This window comes from Polypterus senegalus, chromosome 6, assembly GCF_016835505.1.
Source record: "Polypterus senegalus isolate Bchr_013 chromosome 6, ASM1683550v1, whole genome shotgun sequence".
Classification (NCBI taxonomy): Eukaryota; Metazoa; Chordata; class Cladistia; order Polypteriformes; family Polypteridae; genus Polypterus; species Polypterus senegalus.
The window spans coordinates 129,376,598-129,392,584 of NC_053159.1; the positions used below are offsets into that span (position 1 = coordinate 129,376,598).

General features: G+C 37.6%; 1 protein-coding gene across 1 annotated transcript in view; it reads left to right on the forward strand.

Moving 5' to 3' along the window:
- Positions 1 to 11,841, forward strand: part of blmh (bleomycin hydrolase) — a 53,178-nt gene extending 41,337 nt beyond the window's left edge. The window contains exons 6-12 of the mRNA XM_039757173.1: positions 2,886 to 2,978; positions 4,895 to 5,050; positions 5,268 to 5,426; positions 8,810 to 8,877; positions 9,051 to 9,168; positions 9,758 to 9,827; positions 11,384 to 11,841. Coding sequence (XP_039613107.1) covers positions 2,886 to 2,978; positions 4,895 to 5,050; positions 5,268 to 5,426; positions 8,810 to 8,877; positions 9,051 to 9,168; positions 9,758 to 9,827; positions 11,384 to 11,532 — 813 coding nt within the window. The 3' untranslated portion in view covers positions 11,533 to 11,841. The remainder of the gene's footprint in view (positions 1 to 2,885; positions 2,979 to 4,894; positions 5,051 to 5,267; positions 5,427 to 8,809; positions 8,878 to 9,050; positions 9,169 to 9,757; positions 9,828 to 11,383) is intronic.
- The last annotated feature ends 4,146 nt before the right edge of the window (positions 11,842 to 15,987 follow it).

Here is a 15,987-nt window from a genome sequence, read left to right on the forward strand (position 1 = left end):
CTTCCTGATATGTCAGCTGGGCAGGTGATTTCTTTATGTGATTTGTTAAAGCAGCCTTGTTAACATCGCAAGGGACAATCTGTAGTCTTACTCCAATACACGTCAACCGTAGGGGATGGCATACTAAAAGCTTCAGTAAAAAAAAATCACTCAGATTGGTAGCAAAAAAACATCAGTTGAGACCAGAGATAATGACATTAATGGACATTTCAGTGTGGCCCAAAGGTTTCTAGAGTCTACTGATGCATAATACTGCTACACATGTCTGTGTGTTGTGTTTTGGCCTCTCTTAACCTTTGTCCTAGCTGTTGTTGCACTGATTTAAATTCTAATGTGTCATTTTTCCTAAACCTTGAGAGGATCCCGCAAAGTCTCTGGATGTCCCCACAGGGCAGCTCGATCGACTGAGTCGAACACTTTATGAAAATCGACAAAGGCTGCAAAGAAACTCTGCCAATATTTGCATTTGTGCTCCATGAGAACCCTCAGTGCCACCAGACTGCTCTGGTCGCTGTTAGGAGAGCAAGTGATCACAGATCCTATTGAAGACAACCCTAGCAAGGACCTTACCCAACACCGAGAGCAGTGTTATCCCCCTGCAGTTGCCACAATCCAGGTGATCACCCTGCAATTTCCCAATAGGGATGACAAGTTCTGTATTCTAGTCAGTTGGGATGACGCCAGTCTCCCACATGGAAACAAAGATTGCTTACAATGCCAGGAGGACAGCCTTACCACCAGCCTGGAGAAGTTCACCCCGGATACCACAGAACCCTGTGCAATCTCAGCGAGACTAGGTGGTTCACAGCTAACTGGAGGATCAGCCTCCAAGAACCATGTACCCAGAGATATCCAATGTCCTTGCTGGAGGATCAGCTTTAAATACTGGTACTGTGAGTGTCGTGCAGAGTGGAGGCAGAAGCTCTGCATTTTTCCCCAGCTGATTCTGGGGTTTGTCAGGGGTGTGTGCTTGCTCCTACTCTGTTTAATGCTTGAATGGACTGGGTGTTGGACAAGGTTGTGGGTTTCATACGCTGTGGGTTTCATACGCTGTGGTGCATCTGTTGAAGAAAGATTTACTGATCTTGACTTTACCAACGATGCTGTGACCTTCATGGAGTAAATGAAGGTTCTGAACGGGACTCTCGAGAGACTCTGTCTATTCAGAGAATGGTTGGTACTGCTGGTTTGACTTTGTGTCAAATGAGCAGTTCTTCACATAGTCCTGAATGAGACACATTACCTGCATTGTGAGGGAGCGTCAGTTATGGCACTATGGCCATGTGGCTGATTCCCCGAGGGTGATCTGGTTCGCAGGATCCTCATTGTTGAGGACCCAAGTGGCTGGACCAAGCCAAGGGGACGCCCACGTAACACCTGGCTGTGGCTGATAGAGGGTCATTTCTGTAGGGTGGGACCACGGGTTGCCAACCAGGATCCCGAGCTGTTCTGTCATGTGGCGGGTGCAGCAACACGCTGTACCAGTGCATGCTCCCCAACCTGGCCCGACCTGATTTTTCTTAAAACCCAGTCTCTCTCACAGTTTGTACAATTCTTCACTTCCTCCGTTATGTAAAAATTTGTTCTTCAGATATATGCTGTAATGTGTTCTTGGAACATCTACACAAAAATGATATGTATAGTTTCAGTGGCAGTGTCCATAATGTGACACAAGGACTGAGTTCAAGCGATAATAGGTATAGGTATCTTTAACATTGCCATAGCATTTATCTTGTAACTTACTGTTCCTTTTCCTGCTTTTTGAGATACTGATAAAAACTGGGTAGAGTCTTCTGAACCTTACAGAGATTACAATTTTCCATTAAAAGACAGAGGTATTCATGTTCAGGGTTTAGAGAAATTAATAGCAATGGAATAGATGCATTAGCTGGATTGCCTTTATTAAGCACCTAAATAAAGCAGAGTAGATTTTTTCCGTATTCCCTGGATAGGTAATTTTGCCTCAAAATATCCTGCAACAATATAATGTCAGGTGTACAAATTGTCTCTCTCAAACTATCTGTTGTGCACCACATCAGCGTGATGTAAATACAGAGGCTCTGCCTCCCTCCCAACTCAAGTGCACAGTTCTCTTGGGATATTCCATTGAGAAGCCCTGTAGGTCATCCTTGAATTCAAGAATATCGGGGCAAAGCCATGTCTCTCTAAAGACCATAAGACAAGACTCGCATAGTTCAAAGCAATCTCTGGGATAAATTGCTCATCAATTAATATTGCTCCTCAGAAAACATGCATTGCAATGAAATACTGAGGGTAGCAGTGGTTTATCACCCTGTGGTTACAGACACCTCACTAGTTTCCTGTTTGGCATTGATGCTTTCCCAATGCCCACATACTCTTCAGAAAAATGTAAATGATTGAATGATCAAAATTTAGCACGGGAATTTAATGAGAAACTCCTGGCCATATGCGACTGTTTTTATATGTAAATGATGTGTGTCTCAATTTGCAACTGAAGATGGTTTACGATTCTACAAACTCGATATGAAAACATTTTATTGTTTTATATACAAGCACTTTAATTGTTTCAAGATCATACTTATTGTAAGATGCCAGACGTAGCATTTTTACAAGTGCCAACAACTTTTTACCAAGCTTTTGCTGGACATTTTATAGTGTAGCTGGCCTTTACATTTCTTGACAAAATAAATGAGTTAAAATAAATAGTGCCAATACTCTGGAGTAAGTAATATCCAGTTTTGAGAGCATTTCTATCCTCCATCAACCTGAGATTCAGAAATAATTATAAAATGCCCCTTTTAATATTTTAAGAGTCATCAGTCAAGTTCTCTCTCCTTTATGTTCAAGTTTTATTTTGTTTAATCATACATGTGCAACTTTCTAAGCATAAGTATAATTTACAGATGAGAGAATATTGTCTACGATTGAGGAACATGGTAACCAGCCAAGCATTCAAAACTGAAATTTCAGATGCCATTGATGGCATGATGGAGGAGGTAAGACTATTTTTTTTCCTATCTGTTGTTAGTAAAACCTCCTTTATATAACTGTTCTGAGAAAATGATGTTCTTCAATACTTCTGTGTTAAACAGCTATTCAGAAGAATTCTAATAGAATGTTTATTTTTGTGATCCATCTGTTGGTTTTGTGTCATTTTGTTAATCATTATTGACCTTAACCAGAATAGAGGGATTAATCCCTGTTCCGCATTAGGATCAAGACAATCAATTAGACTCTTGAAGCATTAGCAACTTGTTCTATTATCATTCAAATCAAGCTATTCCAAAGATCGGAGTTTGCAAGTAGTTGATTATTTCTCTAGTTAAGACAGTTTAGAAGTGCAAAACAGTACAGTGCTTAAATTTAAATCGCAAAAAATGCAGAGCTTGCTTTTAAAATGTAAATGCTCATTATAATGTCAAATGGGTTTTTTGCTAATTAATTATTTCAATGCATCAATGCAGTATGTCTGTACACCATTATCTTGATCTTGTTTATCCCAGTTCTTGGATTGTTTGAAAATATTGCGTTTTCCTCCTTTTAACCACTTGATGGCGACAGCAGCCTTTCAAAAGTTACATTTTACCTCAGTCATCAGATGTTTTGGTGCAGTGTTTGGGTCTTTAAATTTTGCAAGTTATGTAAATCAGTGTTTCCGTTTATGCTGATCCGAGTACTGTACAGAATGGTTTCTGATTTACATGTATTTTTTAACAATGGAGATTTTACTTATTTGTTCTTAAGCATTTATCACAGTTAAATGTACATTACTAATTTTAGGTTTGTATAAACAATAAAAAAGTAGACATATAAGAGAAGAAACCTGTAAGCAATGCTATCATTGACGTATATATGGTTGGGTGTGTTGCATTTACTTGTACAAGTTATTGTTGTTTTACTTTGTGGTAGGGGAATTTAAGGACTTAAGTTACCCATGTAGCAATATCTAGTCCAGATGCTCTTCTGTTCTGTCAGAGGGTAGACATGTAATTATTGGCACTTTTTTGACGTCATTAGAGCAATAATTCATTCTTCTTCTCTTTGAACTAGCAGATTCCCAACTGTTTGCTTTAAAAAGGAATTTCACTCTTTTTTGAAAGGTGGAAAAGAAACTACAAGGTGTCTCTTTAGTGTGCTTTCATGACTTTCTTTTTTTTTAATATTTATAAATGTGTCTTAGAGGCAGCTGGGCAAAATTTACACAGAGCCATGGGAGAGCGCTATATGAAAACAAACAAAATAGGCCCAAAAACAGGTCCAAAGATAGAATGAGGAATGGAAAACTTAATAGGCTACTTGCTGTATGTTTATGTGTGTTTAAGAAGGCAGGGCTTTGCTTTGATAGGGATGAAGGAGAGGAAGGAAGGAAATTCCTTAGATTTCTGTATCAGTTTTGGAAACTCTGTCACTGAGAAATATTTGGACTCCATCTGATTAAACAACCAGAAAAGAGCTGCCTTTGGGCCACCAATAAATTATGCCAGCATTGAAAGTCGTCCTTATCCTCACTGATAGTATCTTTCCATATACCACAGGAAAGGTCAAATTATATTGTTCAGTGTTTCCTGCAGAGTGCAGTTGAAATGAAGATTCAAACAGCTAGGGGTAGTTCAGACACCTCTGTATATTTTTCATATAGAAGTAAGATGTAATATAAACAGTTTAGTAAATACCAAATAGTGCATAAATATATACAGGGTAACTACAAAATATTATTATAAAATGGTATACATTTTTAATGTACTGCAGGTGTTTTATTTTTAGTTGTTTATAAAATTGTGCAGCATTATGCAAAAGGTTACAGTATATTTTTTAGTATTACACAGTGTCCTGAATTGTTTCCCTTGGAGGCATACATGTAAGCATGATCAAAAAAGAGCTTTGTATGAAATTCTTCATTTTCCACTTTTAGGTTTATCGAGTGGTGAGTATTTGCCTTGGTAGCCCTCCTGAATCATTTACTTGGGAATACCGGGACAAGGAGAAAAACTTCCATAGGATTGGACCACTAACGCCCCTGGAGTTCTATAGAGAACATGTTAAGCCGCTATACAATGTTGAAGACAAGGTGAGATTCCTACACAGCTGCAGTAAAGTACCATCTGTCTTTCTGATCGCATATATTTATTTTATAGCCCATTTGTTGAAAGCCAGACAAAACATAAACAGCTCTTTAGACTGGGATGTTGTCTATTGAACTACTAGAAGGGAGATGACAAGCATGTCTCAGGCTAAAGCTTTTCATGTGTCTGATTTCTGATTGTAGCCATTGTGTTTCTTGGTAGATCTGTTTGGTAAATGATCCTCGACCACAGAACCCCTATGGAAAGCTGTATTGTGTGGAGTACTTGGGAAACATGGTTGGTGGGCGGAAGACTCTTTACAACAATCAGCCCATTGAGAAGCTCAAGAAAGTGGCAGCTGATTCCATCAAAGAGGGCGAGGTAAACCAACCTAGAGAGAAATGCTGCCCGACCTGCATCTGCTTTGGAGGAACAAGTTGCAGAGCTATTCATTCAGCCATCCACCTGAGAGTCAAAGGTGATATGGCAGATCAAATTGTGGTGGTTCAGTTATCAAGTTAGAGAGGATCCGATTTGAGTATCACACATTGACTCTTTGTGTCGATTAAAGGAACAGTATTTTTTTTTTTTTATTTCTGGTAACTGTTCTCTTATTTCAGATAGTATATTCATGATGGGCTGTGTGGTTATGTAGCAAACAACAAATAATGAATTTGTTTTTTTAAACAGAATAGAGCGGACTTGAGTTGGCAAAGTATTAGTAGGAGTCCTATTACTATTCAGAATTTGAAAGTACAGTGGTACCTTGAGATACATGTTTAATTAATTCCGTGACTGAGCTCGTAAGTCAAAATGCTCGCGTCTCAAATCAATTTTCCCCCTTGAAATGAATTGAAATGAGATTAGTTCGTGCCAGCACAAAAAAAAAAAAAAAAAAATTTTTGGTAAATGCTTTCAACATAAGAAAAATGTATTTACAGTGAACAAATATTGTATACAAACAAAATAAAACCTAATACATAAAAGAGAATCTAAAGAAATAAAAAGATGTTGGCGGAGCTGATTAGCATATTGCATTGATTTTTTTCTTTCATTTCATCCATCCATTCTGTTCCGGTTATCCGAGATCGGGTCACGGGGGCAGCAGCTTGAGCAGAGATGCCCAGACTTCCCTCTCCCTGGCCACTTCTATTTCCCCCGGGGGAATTCCAGGGCGATCCAATGCCAGCCGAGAGACATAGTTTCTCCAGCGTGTCCTGGGTCTTCTCCGGGGCCTCCTCCCCGGTTAGACGTGCCCGGAACACCTCACCAGGGAGGCATCCTGATCAGATCCCCGAGCCACCTCATCTGACTCCTCTTGACGCGGAGGAGCAGTGGCTCTACTCTGAGCTCCTCCCAGATGACCGAGCTTCTTACCCTATCTTTAAGGGAAAGCCCAAACACCCTGCAGAGGAAACTCATTTCAGCCTCTTGTATTCACAATTTCATTCTTTCGGTCACTACCCATAGTTCATGACCATAGGTGAGGGTAGGAACGTAGATTGACCGGTAAATTGAAAGCTTTGCCTTTCAGCTCAGCTCCTTTTTCACCACGACAGACCGATGCAGAGCCCGCATCACTGCGAATGCCACACTTCACTTTTGCTTAACTTAATTTTCTTCTTCACTAGTTTTTTTCTTTTTTGCCGCACTTTCGTCACTTTCATTCGCAGGGCGTTTCAATAGAAACCTGTCCAAGGAGCTTTGTTTCTTCCTCTCCTTTAGAATGTTTCTGAAATGAGATAGGCAAGTGTTATTAAATAGCTCCACTGCGCATCCAGTTGCAACTTTTTCAGGGTGTTTCTTTTCAATAAAGTCTGAAACTTTTTCCCACATTGCCAACACTTCCTTTATCTCACTTGAAAAGATAACCTCCTCCGCCTCTGGCTTCTCTGCAATACCAATCTCCTGCAGAACCTCCGTATGTTGCTGTGTCTATGGTTCTGTCAACTCCTCCATCGTCAGTTCCTCGAAATGTGCAGCGACAAGCTCTTTGATGGCTAGTATTTCAAATTTTGGCTCGGAACTCAAAGCAAAAAATTGACATAGTAACGGCTCGCATCTCAAAAAACTTGTATGTTGGGGTACTCATATTTCAAGGTACCACTGTAGTACATACTACTTGAATATGTACATCTATCATAGTATATAGTGACCTGTTTCTACTTGTGCAGGCTGCTTATTGCAGGGTCTGCACATCTCAGAAAAACTAAGGTAATATTCATGTAAACAGGACTGCCTTTCTTTAGTGTGCATAACTGATAATAGGAAAACATGAGCCTGTTTGGATTGAAGATACAACTGCACATCCATCAAATAATAGTGTGCTCTTTACACAAAATATTCACCTTAATTAGCTTTAAAATTACATTCATCCAATATGTTTTTAATCCATTTACAGTGAAAATGTTATAAAAGCACTGTAAGTAAATAATTTGCTGTTCAGCTTTTCACTGCCCTGCTGTCACATTTTTATTGAAGTTACTTGTTTTAAAAAGCTACTTGCATTAAAATAAAGCTGTAGGCAGAAAAGTGGATTATCAAGTGCTGCATTCTAAGTATACTTAAAGGAATACCCACCCAAAAATATATATATATTTTAAATGTGTTAATTGCCCTATGTAGTTCATAGTGGTGGCTAAGAAAAATGTTTAAATGTCACGTTTTTGTTGAGAAAAGACATATCAAAAGATTCAAATTGAACAGGACCCATTGATGACCAACTCAGGACAATGTGAAAAATGTTAATAGAAAATAAAAAATAAGTCTCAAATATGTTGTGTTGCATAATCCACGTCTGTTATCTGTTCATAGTCTCAAAATGCTTGAATTTTGCACATTCTGAGAATACAAACCGATATGTTGGTTATGCAACACACGTTATGTGAGATTTCCCCCCATGGGTGTTTTTCACATCATTTGCTGTTGTCCAGAGTTGCTTACCATTGAATTCTGTTCAATTCAAATCTTTGTCTTTTCTCCACGAAAACATGACATAAAAAATGTTTTTCTGCCACCACTACAAACGGTAATGGATAAATAACATTCTCAAAAATGGCTCTGAGGCTAAGGATCTGTGCTGGTATCCAGAAGGTTGCCGTTTCGAATCCGTCTCTGCCAAAAGAGATCCTACTCTGCTAGGCCCTTGCGCAAGACCCTTAACCTGTAATTTCTCCAGGGGCACTGTACAATGGCTGACCCTGCGCTCTGACCTCAAGGTGTATGCGAAAACTAACATTATTCCTAATAAAAGAAGCTGTATAAGGCGAAATAAAGAACAAAAAAAATTAGCTTATTTACCAGTTACCTCATTCCTAATCTTGATATTGTAATCTCCATCCTGTTCCCAACAATGGTAAATAAATAAGTCCTTATCTGTAGGTGAAGAATATTACAGGATTATAAATTAAGATGCTGAAGACAGATTCCCTATACAAGATGTTGGCAAGAAAGTTGGAGCCAACAGTTTTGTGCTTAATGTCCAAACAGCAGGAAATAAATACGGGCATGGAGTCCACTGCTTGATTTCCAGTAACACTGCTTCCCTCGTACTGGTGTATTGCCATTACAATGGTTGAATATTACTCAGTTCTTTGCACTCAATTGTGTGTGTTTTGTGTTTTTGTTTTTTTTTTTTTTGAGATTGGCATTTGTTCATTAAATCGAGCTTTACAAAAATTCTATAAAAGAGTAGAACTGTTCGGAGCTTCTCTGATCCTGTTGTTAATTTTGTGTAATTTGTATGTTGGATTTCCCCCTTATAGGCGGTATGGTTTGGCTGCGATGTCGGAAAACACTTCCATGGAAAACTGGGCATTAACGACATGAATGTGTGAGTAGGTCTGCAAAAGCCAAAACCCGGTTTTATCCAGCGGATTGTGTTCCTGAAAGATTATTTGCAGTAAAATTTTGTATATAGTTTGGTGTACTTCTTTTACATGTTATTTTTTTATATACATCATGAACTTTAAGGATTTATATTAAGTGGATATTAATTTCTTGTAGATTTAATCATGAGCTAGTATTTGGAATCTCGGTGAAGATTATGTCCAAGTCAGAGAGGCTAATATTTGGGGACTCCTTGATGACACATGCCATGGTCCTAACTGCAGTTACTGACAAGGTAACCACTTTTTGCTTATTTAAATGCCAGTTGGGTGGCCTTTTGATAAAACTTTAGTCCTCAACATGTACTTTTAAAAGAAAAAAGACAAAGAATCCTTATCACTAATTATCAGGCATATACCAAAGTGCAGTACGGAACCATTTCTACAAATATTTATTTTACTTTGATTGTGACGGAACAACACAACAGTGTAGCTCTGCCCCAACCCTCAACTGGGTTTAAGAAATTTTATGTTTTGACAGGTGAAAATTTTTTTTTTCCTGTTATGATATAAAACATTATTGTGATGGGTTTCCTTTCTTTAACAGTCCAGATATTTTGATACTGTGTTTGTTTCAGTTGGGAAATCAATTATTTATAGCCAAGTAAATCTAGCATATCTAGTCATTTAAACAGAATATTTTTGTTTGGTATTGTGCAGAGTAAATTACCAACATATGTACAACTAATGTATGTAAAGTTGCATGCTTTATATTTTAGATTTACAGAAGCCTTTTGGCATAGTGATTTGTAGGCATCAGATATTGCCAGTATAGTCAGGAAAGCCAACAGATAACTAATAATACTGTGTGGTTTTATTTTTCAGGAGAATAAAGAAGATGCTTATGAGAAATGGAGAGTTGAAAATTCTTGGGGAGATGATCGAGGAAACAAAGGTGAGATCAAAAACAATCTGCCTTCGCTTCTTGAACATATACATTACTGAGCAGCTTCCTTGGTACACATTCATCTTATTACCCGCTTTTGAATGAATGGCTAAAAGCTGGAAGCTATTCATTTGTAATGGAGAAACTGCAAGATCTTTGCTTGTATAAAGGCGTACTTTGTTTTGCATAAGATGAAACTGTTGCTATAAAGTTACTTTGTTCCTTCATATGCTATAAGCCTGAAAATACTTCCGCAAATTTCAGCTAAAAATTTAAAAAAAAGAAATTGTAGCCAAGCTAAAATGCCAGCCATGCCGTTAGTTCGTAAAATAAGATTTTAGCATGCCCGTACACCTTTTTCAATAGGGCAAGCTTTCAACCTAACGTCATGTGGACAACAGTGCTTTTTTGTTATATCCTAGTAACTTTTTATAAATTTTTTTTTTTTTACTTGTTATGACCCAAGAAAATACTGCTTCTGTTTATGTATCTGATGCAGGATGTCATTTTGCTTTTCCATGAGCTATGTTCAGATGATTAATTTATTTAGTCAGTGTGACTCAAGGACACCTAGGGTTCTGGTGCCTTAAATTTTATTTGAAATGGGAGGTTTGTTTATGGTTTAATGCCTTTGAGACCAACATGTGGCTTACTTTTGTCATTTTTAGCATGTCCTCTTTTCGGTTTCCCAATTCTTTTTTCCTACTCTCTCCAGAGCGATCATGAATCGGTGAAATTAATTCCTTTCCTAGTCACATGCTTGCTGTAGTGTGGGCTGCTGAAACGAGATCAAGGAAAGATGTTTATTGAGACTCCAGTACTGAAACATTCTTTCACAGATTAGACGCCCAGTCACAAATTGTGTTTAACCCCAACTGTGCATACTGAGCCTGTTATTTCTAATATAAACCACCAGGTGTTCAAATTAGCTTTGTCTGCCACTTTTAATCCTGACTTAATATTTAAGTGTTCGCTATTATGAAAGACAGCGTTACAGTAGAATGTTTCCTTCAGAGAATTTCTATTTTATGTTTCTCATAGTAGTGGTGTTTAATAATATCAAGCAAGTAGAAACCTCAAGGTATATAAATAAGATGCTAAGGAATGAGTTATCAGTTTTTGTTTTGTCTTTTTCACAGCAATGCTTTTTTCAAAAAGTGATTACTGGTGATTCTAAACAGGATTTACCTGAAAGTGTTATTGTTGAGACAAACTGATTCTGCATCAGCTCTGAATAGGCTTTTTGAGATCCATTTTTAATCTGAATAAAATGAGGCTATTCCAGAGACATGTTATTTTTGTGCAAAGAGGACGCCACCGAAGTTGTAAACAAAGTAAAGGAAATATGTTTGCTGCTACATGGAGCAGACATAACTGCATTTGTGGACATTAAATGGTTTCTGCATTTAAGTATCTCTGATGTGGTAATCAATATAGTAAAGGAAAGTACTAACCTTAGCTCCACTTTTTTAAAATCGGGGTATTCTTTTTCTTGGTAACCTCGCTATACTCTTTCCTTCCATCTGAAAATCCTTATTTAAGAAATTTTCTTTTTCTTTCTACAGGGTACTTGATAATGACTGATGACTGGTTCTCAGAGTATGTGTACGAGGTGGTTGTGGACAAGAAGTTTGTCTCTGCTGAGGTGCTGGAAGTGATGAAGCAAGAGCCAGTGATGCTTCCAGCCTGGGATCCAATGGGAGCATTAGCATGAACCTTTGTAGGAATTTTTATTCACCTATAGACTTTTAAATAAAAAAGGCTGTCCCAGCCTAATAAATTTTAATAAAAAAAGTTATGCTCTTATTAATTTTCCTGTAAGACTGAAAAGCAAATAGGAAGCAAGTCTTCATTTTTAACATGGATGTGGAAAAGGTGAGGCACCAAGTAACAAGGTTAAAGGATTTTGAATTTGTGGGAATTGTTCGATCTACTATTAGTTTACATTCAGGCTGTGTTGGAGAGAGAAAAAAAAACAAACAAACATCTGGCTACTTAAAATGTGCAGCCATCACTGATATTGGGAATCATGAAAATCTATTTTTTTACAATTCATTCGCCAATTAAAAAAACAAAATAACGTTCAGCTTCTTCACATTATTATAGCATAGCTGAAAGTTATTAACATATCTAAAATATCTGCTTGTTTTTGCTAAGGGAAATATTTTAAAAATGGACTCTGCCCCCCACGTCACTGCTCCTAATCACCTTTTGCTTAAAGATTTGAAAGTATTCGGTTTCATTCCCAAGAGTTTTGATGTAGACTACTAGTTGCTCTCTTAACATTTTTAGCAAGTGTATGTCTTTGTAATCAGTCAATCAACATTTATTTATATAGCACATTTTCATACAAGAAAATGTAGCTCAAAGTGCTTTACAAAATGAATAGAAAAATAGAAGACACAATAAAAAATAAACATAAGTCAACATTAATTAACATAGAATAAGTAAGGTCCGATGGCCAGGGTGGACAGAAAAAACAAACAAAAAAAAAAACTCCAAAGCTGGAGAAAAAAATAAAATCTGTAGGGGTTCCAGACCAAGAGACCGCCCAGTCCCCTCTGGGCAATCTACCTAACATAAATCAAACAGTCCTCTTTGTATTTAGGGTTTTCATGGAAGGACCCGATGATGATGGTCACGTAAGTCCAATATGAAGATGACACCTGCACGCAGTAGTCCCAAATTGGTTTTACAAGTGCATTATACAGCTTCAGCATGGCCTCCCCTGCTTTGTAGCGTACCCACCATGACCTATAGTTTGGGTTTATTTTAGCCTTTGTGATGGCTTCGATATGCAGACACTAGGGCTCCCTACAGCCGTGCTGATAAAAAAGACGCAGCGGATGAGACAGCCATCATATCTACAGGACAAACCACGAAGAGCTGGCGCTCAGTCCCACAAGCATCAGCTTGCTAGAGCTAAATGTGATTGTTCATGTGCAATTAATAAGGGTGTAGTCTACGTGTCCTAAAACATACCGTGTTTGTTTCAGCAATCAAATTTATATAAACGCGTGTGTATTACAGAATATACATGCTAGAATAATGGCGAAGATCGGAACTGTAGGGGAGTGGAGTTCCGGCTACTTTTGTGTCATTAATATTAGAATGTGTATTGTGTTGTCGCGACGTGGCCTGTGAGAAAACGGGTGAGACTCTGGTTGATGGGCGGAGTCACACGCTCTGACGGAATTTAAAAGGAGGTGCAACAAACAACGCGGCTGGCAGGTCAAACCGAGCAAATGAAAGACCGTAGAAGCTTGCGAGGACAGCGAAAAGCGGCGTGTCCCAAGGCTAACAGCAGGAGTTCACCGGACCGGAGTCCTGACAATAAACGTTCCTTTCAATGACCAGGGATATGTGTGTGTGTCCGTCCTTCTTTCGCCGTACCTCGGGTTATTACATTATACTTTGCATGCTGAATAATGCGATGGCGCAACAATAACAATGTTTTCTCTTGTCAAAACTTAAAACTATCGATTTTTGAAGGGGTCGGCAAAAACTCGTGCGGTTATCGCACTATCAACACGCTTCCTACCGAATGCTCATGCATGCATTTCACAAACGTTAAATGAGTGAGCAAGTAAAAATAATTAAGAGATGCAAAGAAAAATAAAAATACTACAAACAACAAGTTGTGATGGTATATTTGCAGATACTGTACGTTACACAGTCTGGTAAAGAAAAGAAGGTAGGCCAGGATTAACCATTAAGCCAAATGCGTGCACGTTTAGGACGCCACTGAGTTTTTTACAAAGGTTGCAGAAAACTTTAAACATAAGTAAAGTCCATTTGGGCCATGTTTATATGTTCAAAGGTAGAATGCAATGGAATGAAAGATATTTTGTTTTGTACAAAAAGTTGTTTTTCTTTACCAGAATATTTTTTAATGTTCAAAAACATTGATTTCTGTAAAAGGTTTATTTATAAATTGTAAAAGTATGCTCTCGAGATCACCTAATTTCAGCAATGTGACAAGTCTGAATGACGGCTTTCTGTAGTTGGCTGGATTTTACGGCTTGTCCCAAGAACCTCCGAGACAGTATTCAGGCAATGGAGACACCTTCTTTGCTCTGACTTTTTCACAAAGATGTTTTGAAAGGCAATATTAAATTCTCATTAGGCTTGCTTACTTGTTTGTGATGTTGCTTTGTAGTTTTTACTATTTAAATACTTTTTTTTTTTATTGTCAACCTTGTTTAATTTGTTTACTGTAAAGTCTATACACTACATCCTTTCCAAGATTTTGTGGATTAAAAGACATGCAGTTATGTTCATTTCTTGTTCAGTCCTTCTAATTTTATTATTTTCTAGAATATACAAATTTTGAAAGTTTTTCAGTTGATTAAAATACTCCTTATAAAAAGAAACCTGACAGCCGAACTACCAACTATTACCCCATGAAATTAAGGCAACAGAAGCACCTAAACTGGATTCAGTCTGAATAGTTTGTGCAATTAGCATATACTGTGATAAAGACACATTATCATAACCACAATGACTTTTAAGTTTTGGCCATACGATCCACCCCTACTTGCAGCTACTGGTATTTTCACTGCCAGGTTTGTAGATAAAGATGTAAGATAAATGCAAATTGCAGACAGTTGCCATGTCCTTGTCAGTATTTTCCCCTATTTTCTCTTAGTTCAGTATTACCGAGTAAAATATTTGGGATGATTTGTTCTTTTAGCAATGCTTTTCCTAGCTGAATTTTGTTTTTCTTGTTGCAATAACAGTTGTTTTCATTGCTTTAAGAGATTTGTGGTTTAGTTGTTTTTTGCAAAACTGTTAGATTTTTTTCTCATCTTTACTCATTCCCTGTCACCCTCCACTACATGCAGTATGCTTTATGGTTTATATTTTGTCCACATTAACTAAATTTAAAGGATAAATTCAGTAGTTTTCAAGTCGATGTCAATGCTTCCCAATCATGGTATATAGCAATTTTCCACATTAAATTTGGTTCTAAAGTGAAGCATATTTTAGACTTTTTAAAAAATAACTATCATGTTCTTGCTTTTTATAAAAAAGTAGCTAAATTGGGGGCAATGTGAAATAAGCGTTAAACCTTAAATGTGTCCATTTTTTGTAGCCAGAAATTGAGTATTGAATATCATCTTGAGATTTCTTGCATATTACAAAACAGCCATTGTGTTTTAAGACAGGAAAAAATAAGCAAAAAAATAAACATTTTTGTGGGATTGTCATTTTAAAAGGAGACTAGCTTTGTGCTTAACTTTGCTGCTCGTCTTCTTTTGCAGCAACTTTTCCAGGCCTGGAGGTGGATTCACCATGGAAATTCAATGCCAAACACTACTGTTGAAATTGAAAGTGAACTGCTTTCTCTGTTCTGTAGAAGTCTACACAAAATAACTGAAAGTCACACTTACCTCAACTTGCGGTCTTTCACTATACAGAAGCTTATTTTGCAAAGATGTTGCCGGCTGCTGCCCAGTATCAACATGCATACATATATTTGAGTGATCTCTTTAGAGAAATGTTGAGCAGATGCAATCAGATGACTAGAACTAAATGGACTTTATAGATATACTTTTGGTTTTAAATCAGATTGACATTTAGCATTGGCAGAGTGGTAGCAAAGACCAATCATTCCTGCTTCAGAGTGTCCACCATTAATCTGTATATGCATAGCCTAACAGTGAGTTTACACACTCAAAAAACATTATCTTCAGTTCCTTTATTCCCATATCTGCAGCAAAAAGTGGCTCACCGTGCTATAAAAAAAATAAATAATTGGTTTGTGGCACTCATTATGGATGGGCTCTCACACATACTTTTCCTTTTTTTTTTGCCCTGTAAAATGCAACCCAAGTGAAAATCTAATGTGCAAAGTACAACTAAACTCTCACTGCCAACACTGCCATCTTGGGCTGGAGGCCATGAAAAGGAACAAGGTAGAATGTTAACAAGTGAAGAATATGTGCCATTTAGGAAAAATTAATCATACGATTTGAGCATGCATCTGCCTGCTGTTACTAGCCATGGCAGAACAGAACTGCTGAAGAAACTGAACTGCAGAAACAAAAGATAATAAGCAGAATATACCTGGATGAATGGGAAAAGAGGAAGTCGTAACTCTATCCATGATGCCGCTTTGAGCAGATAAGCGAGTAAGCAACATATCCTTACCTGAAGAAAACAGTAC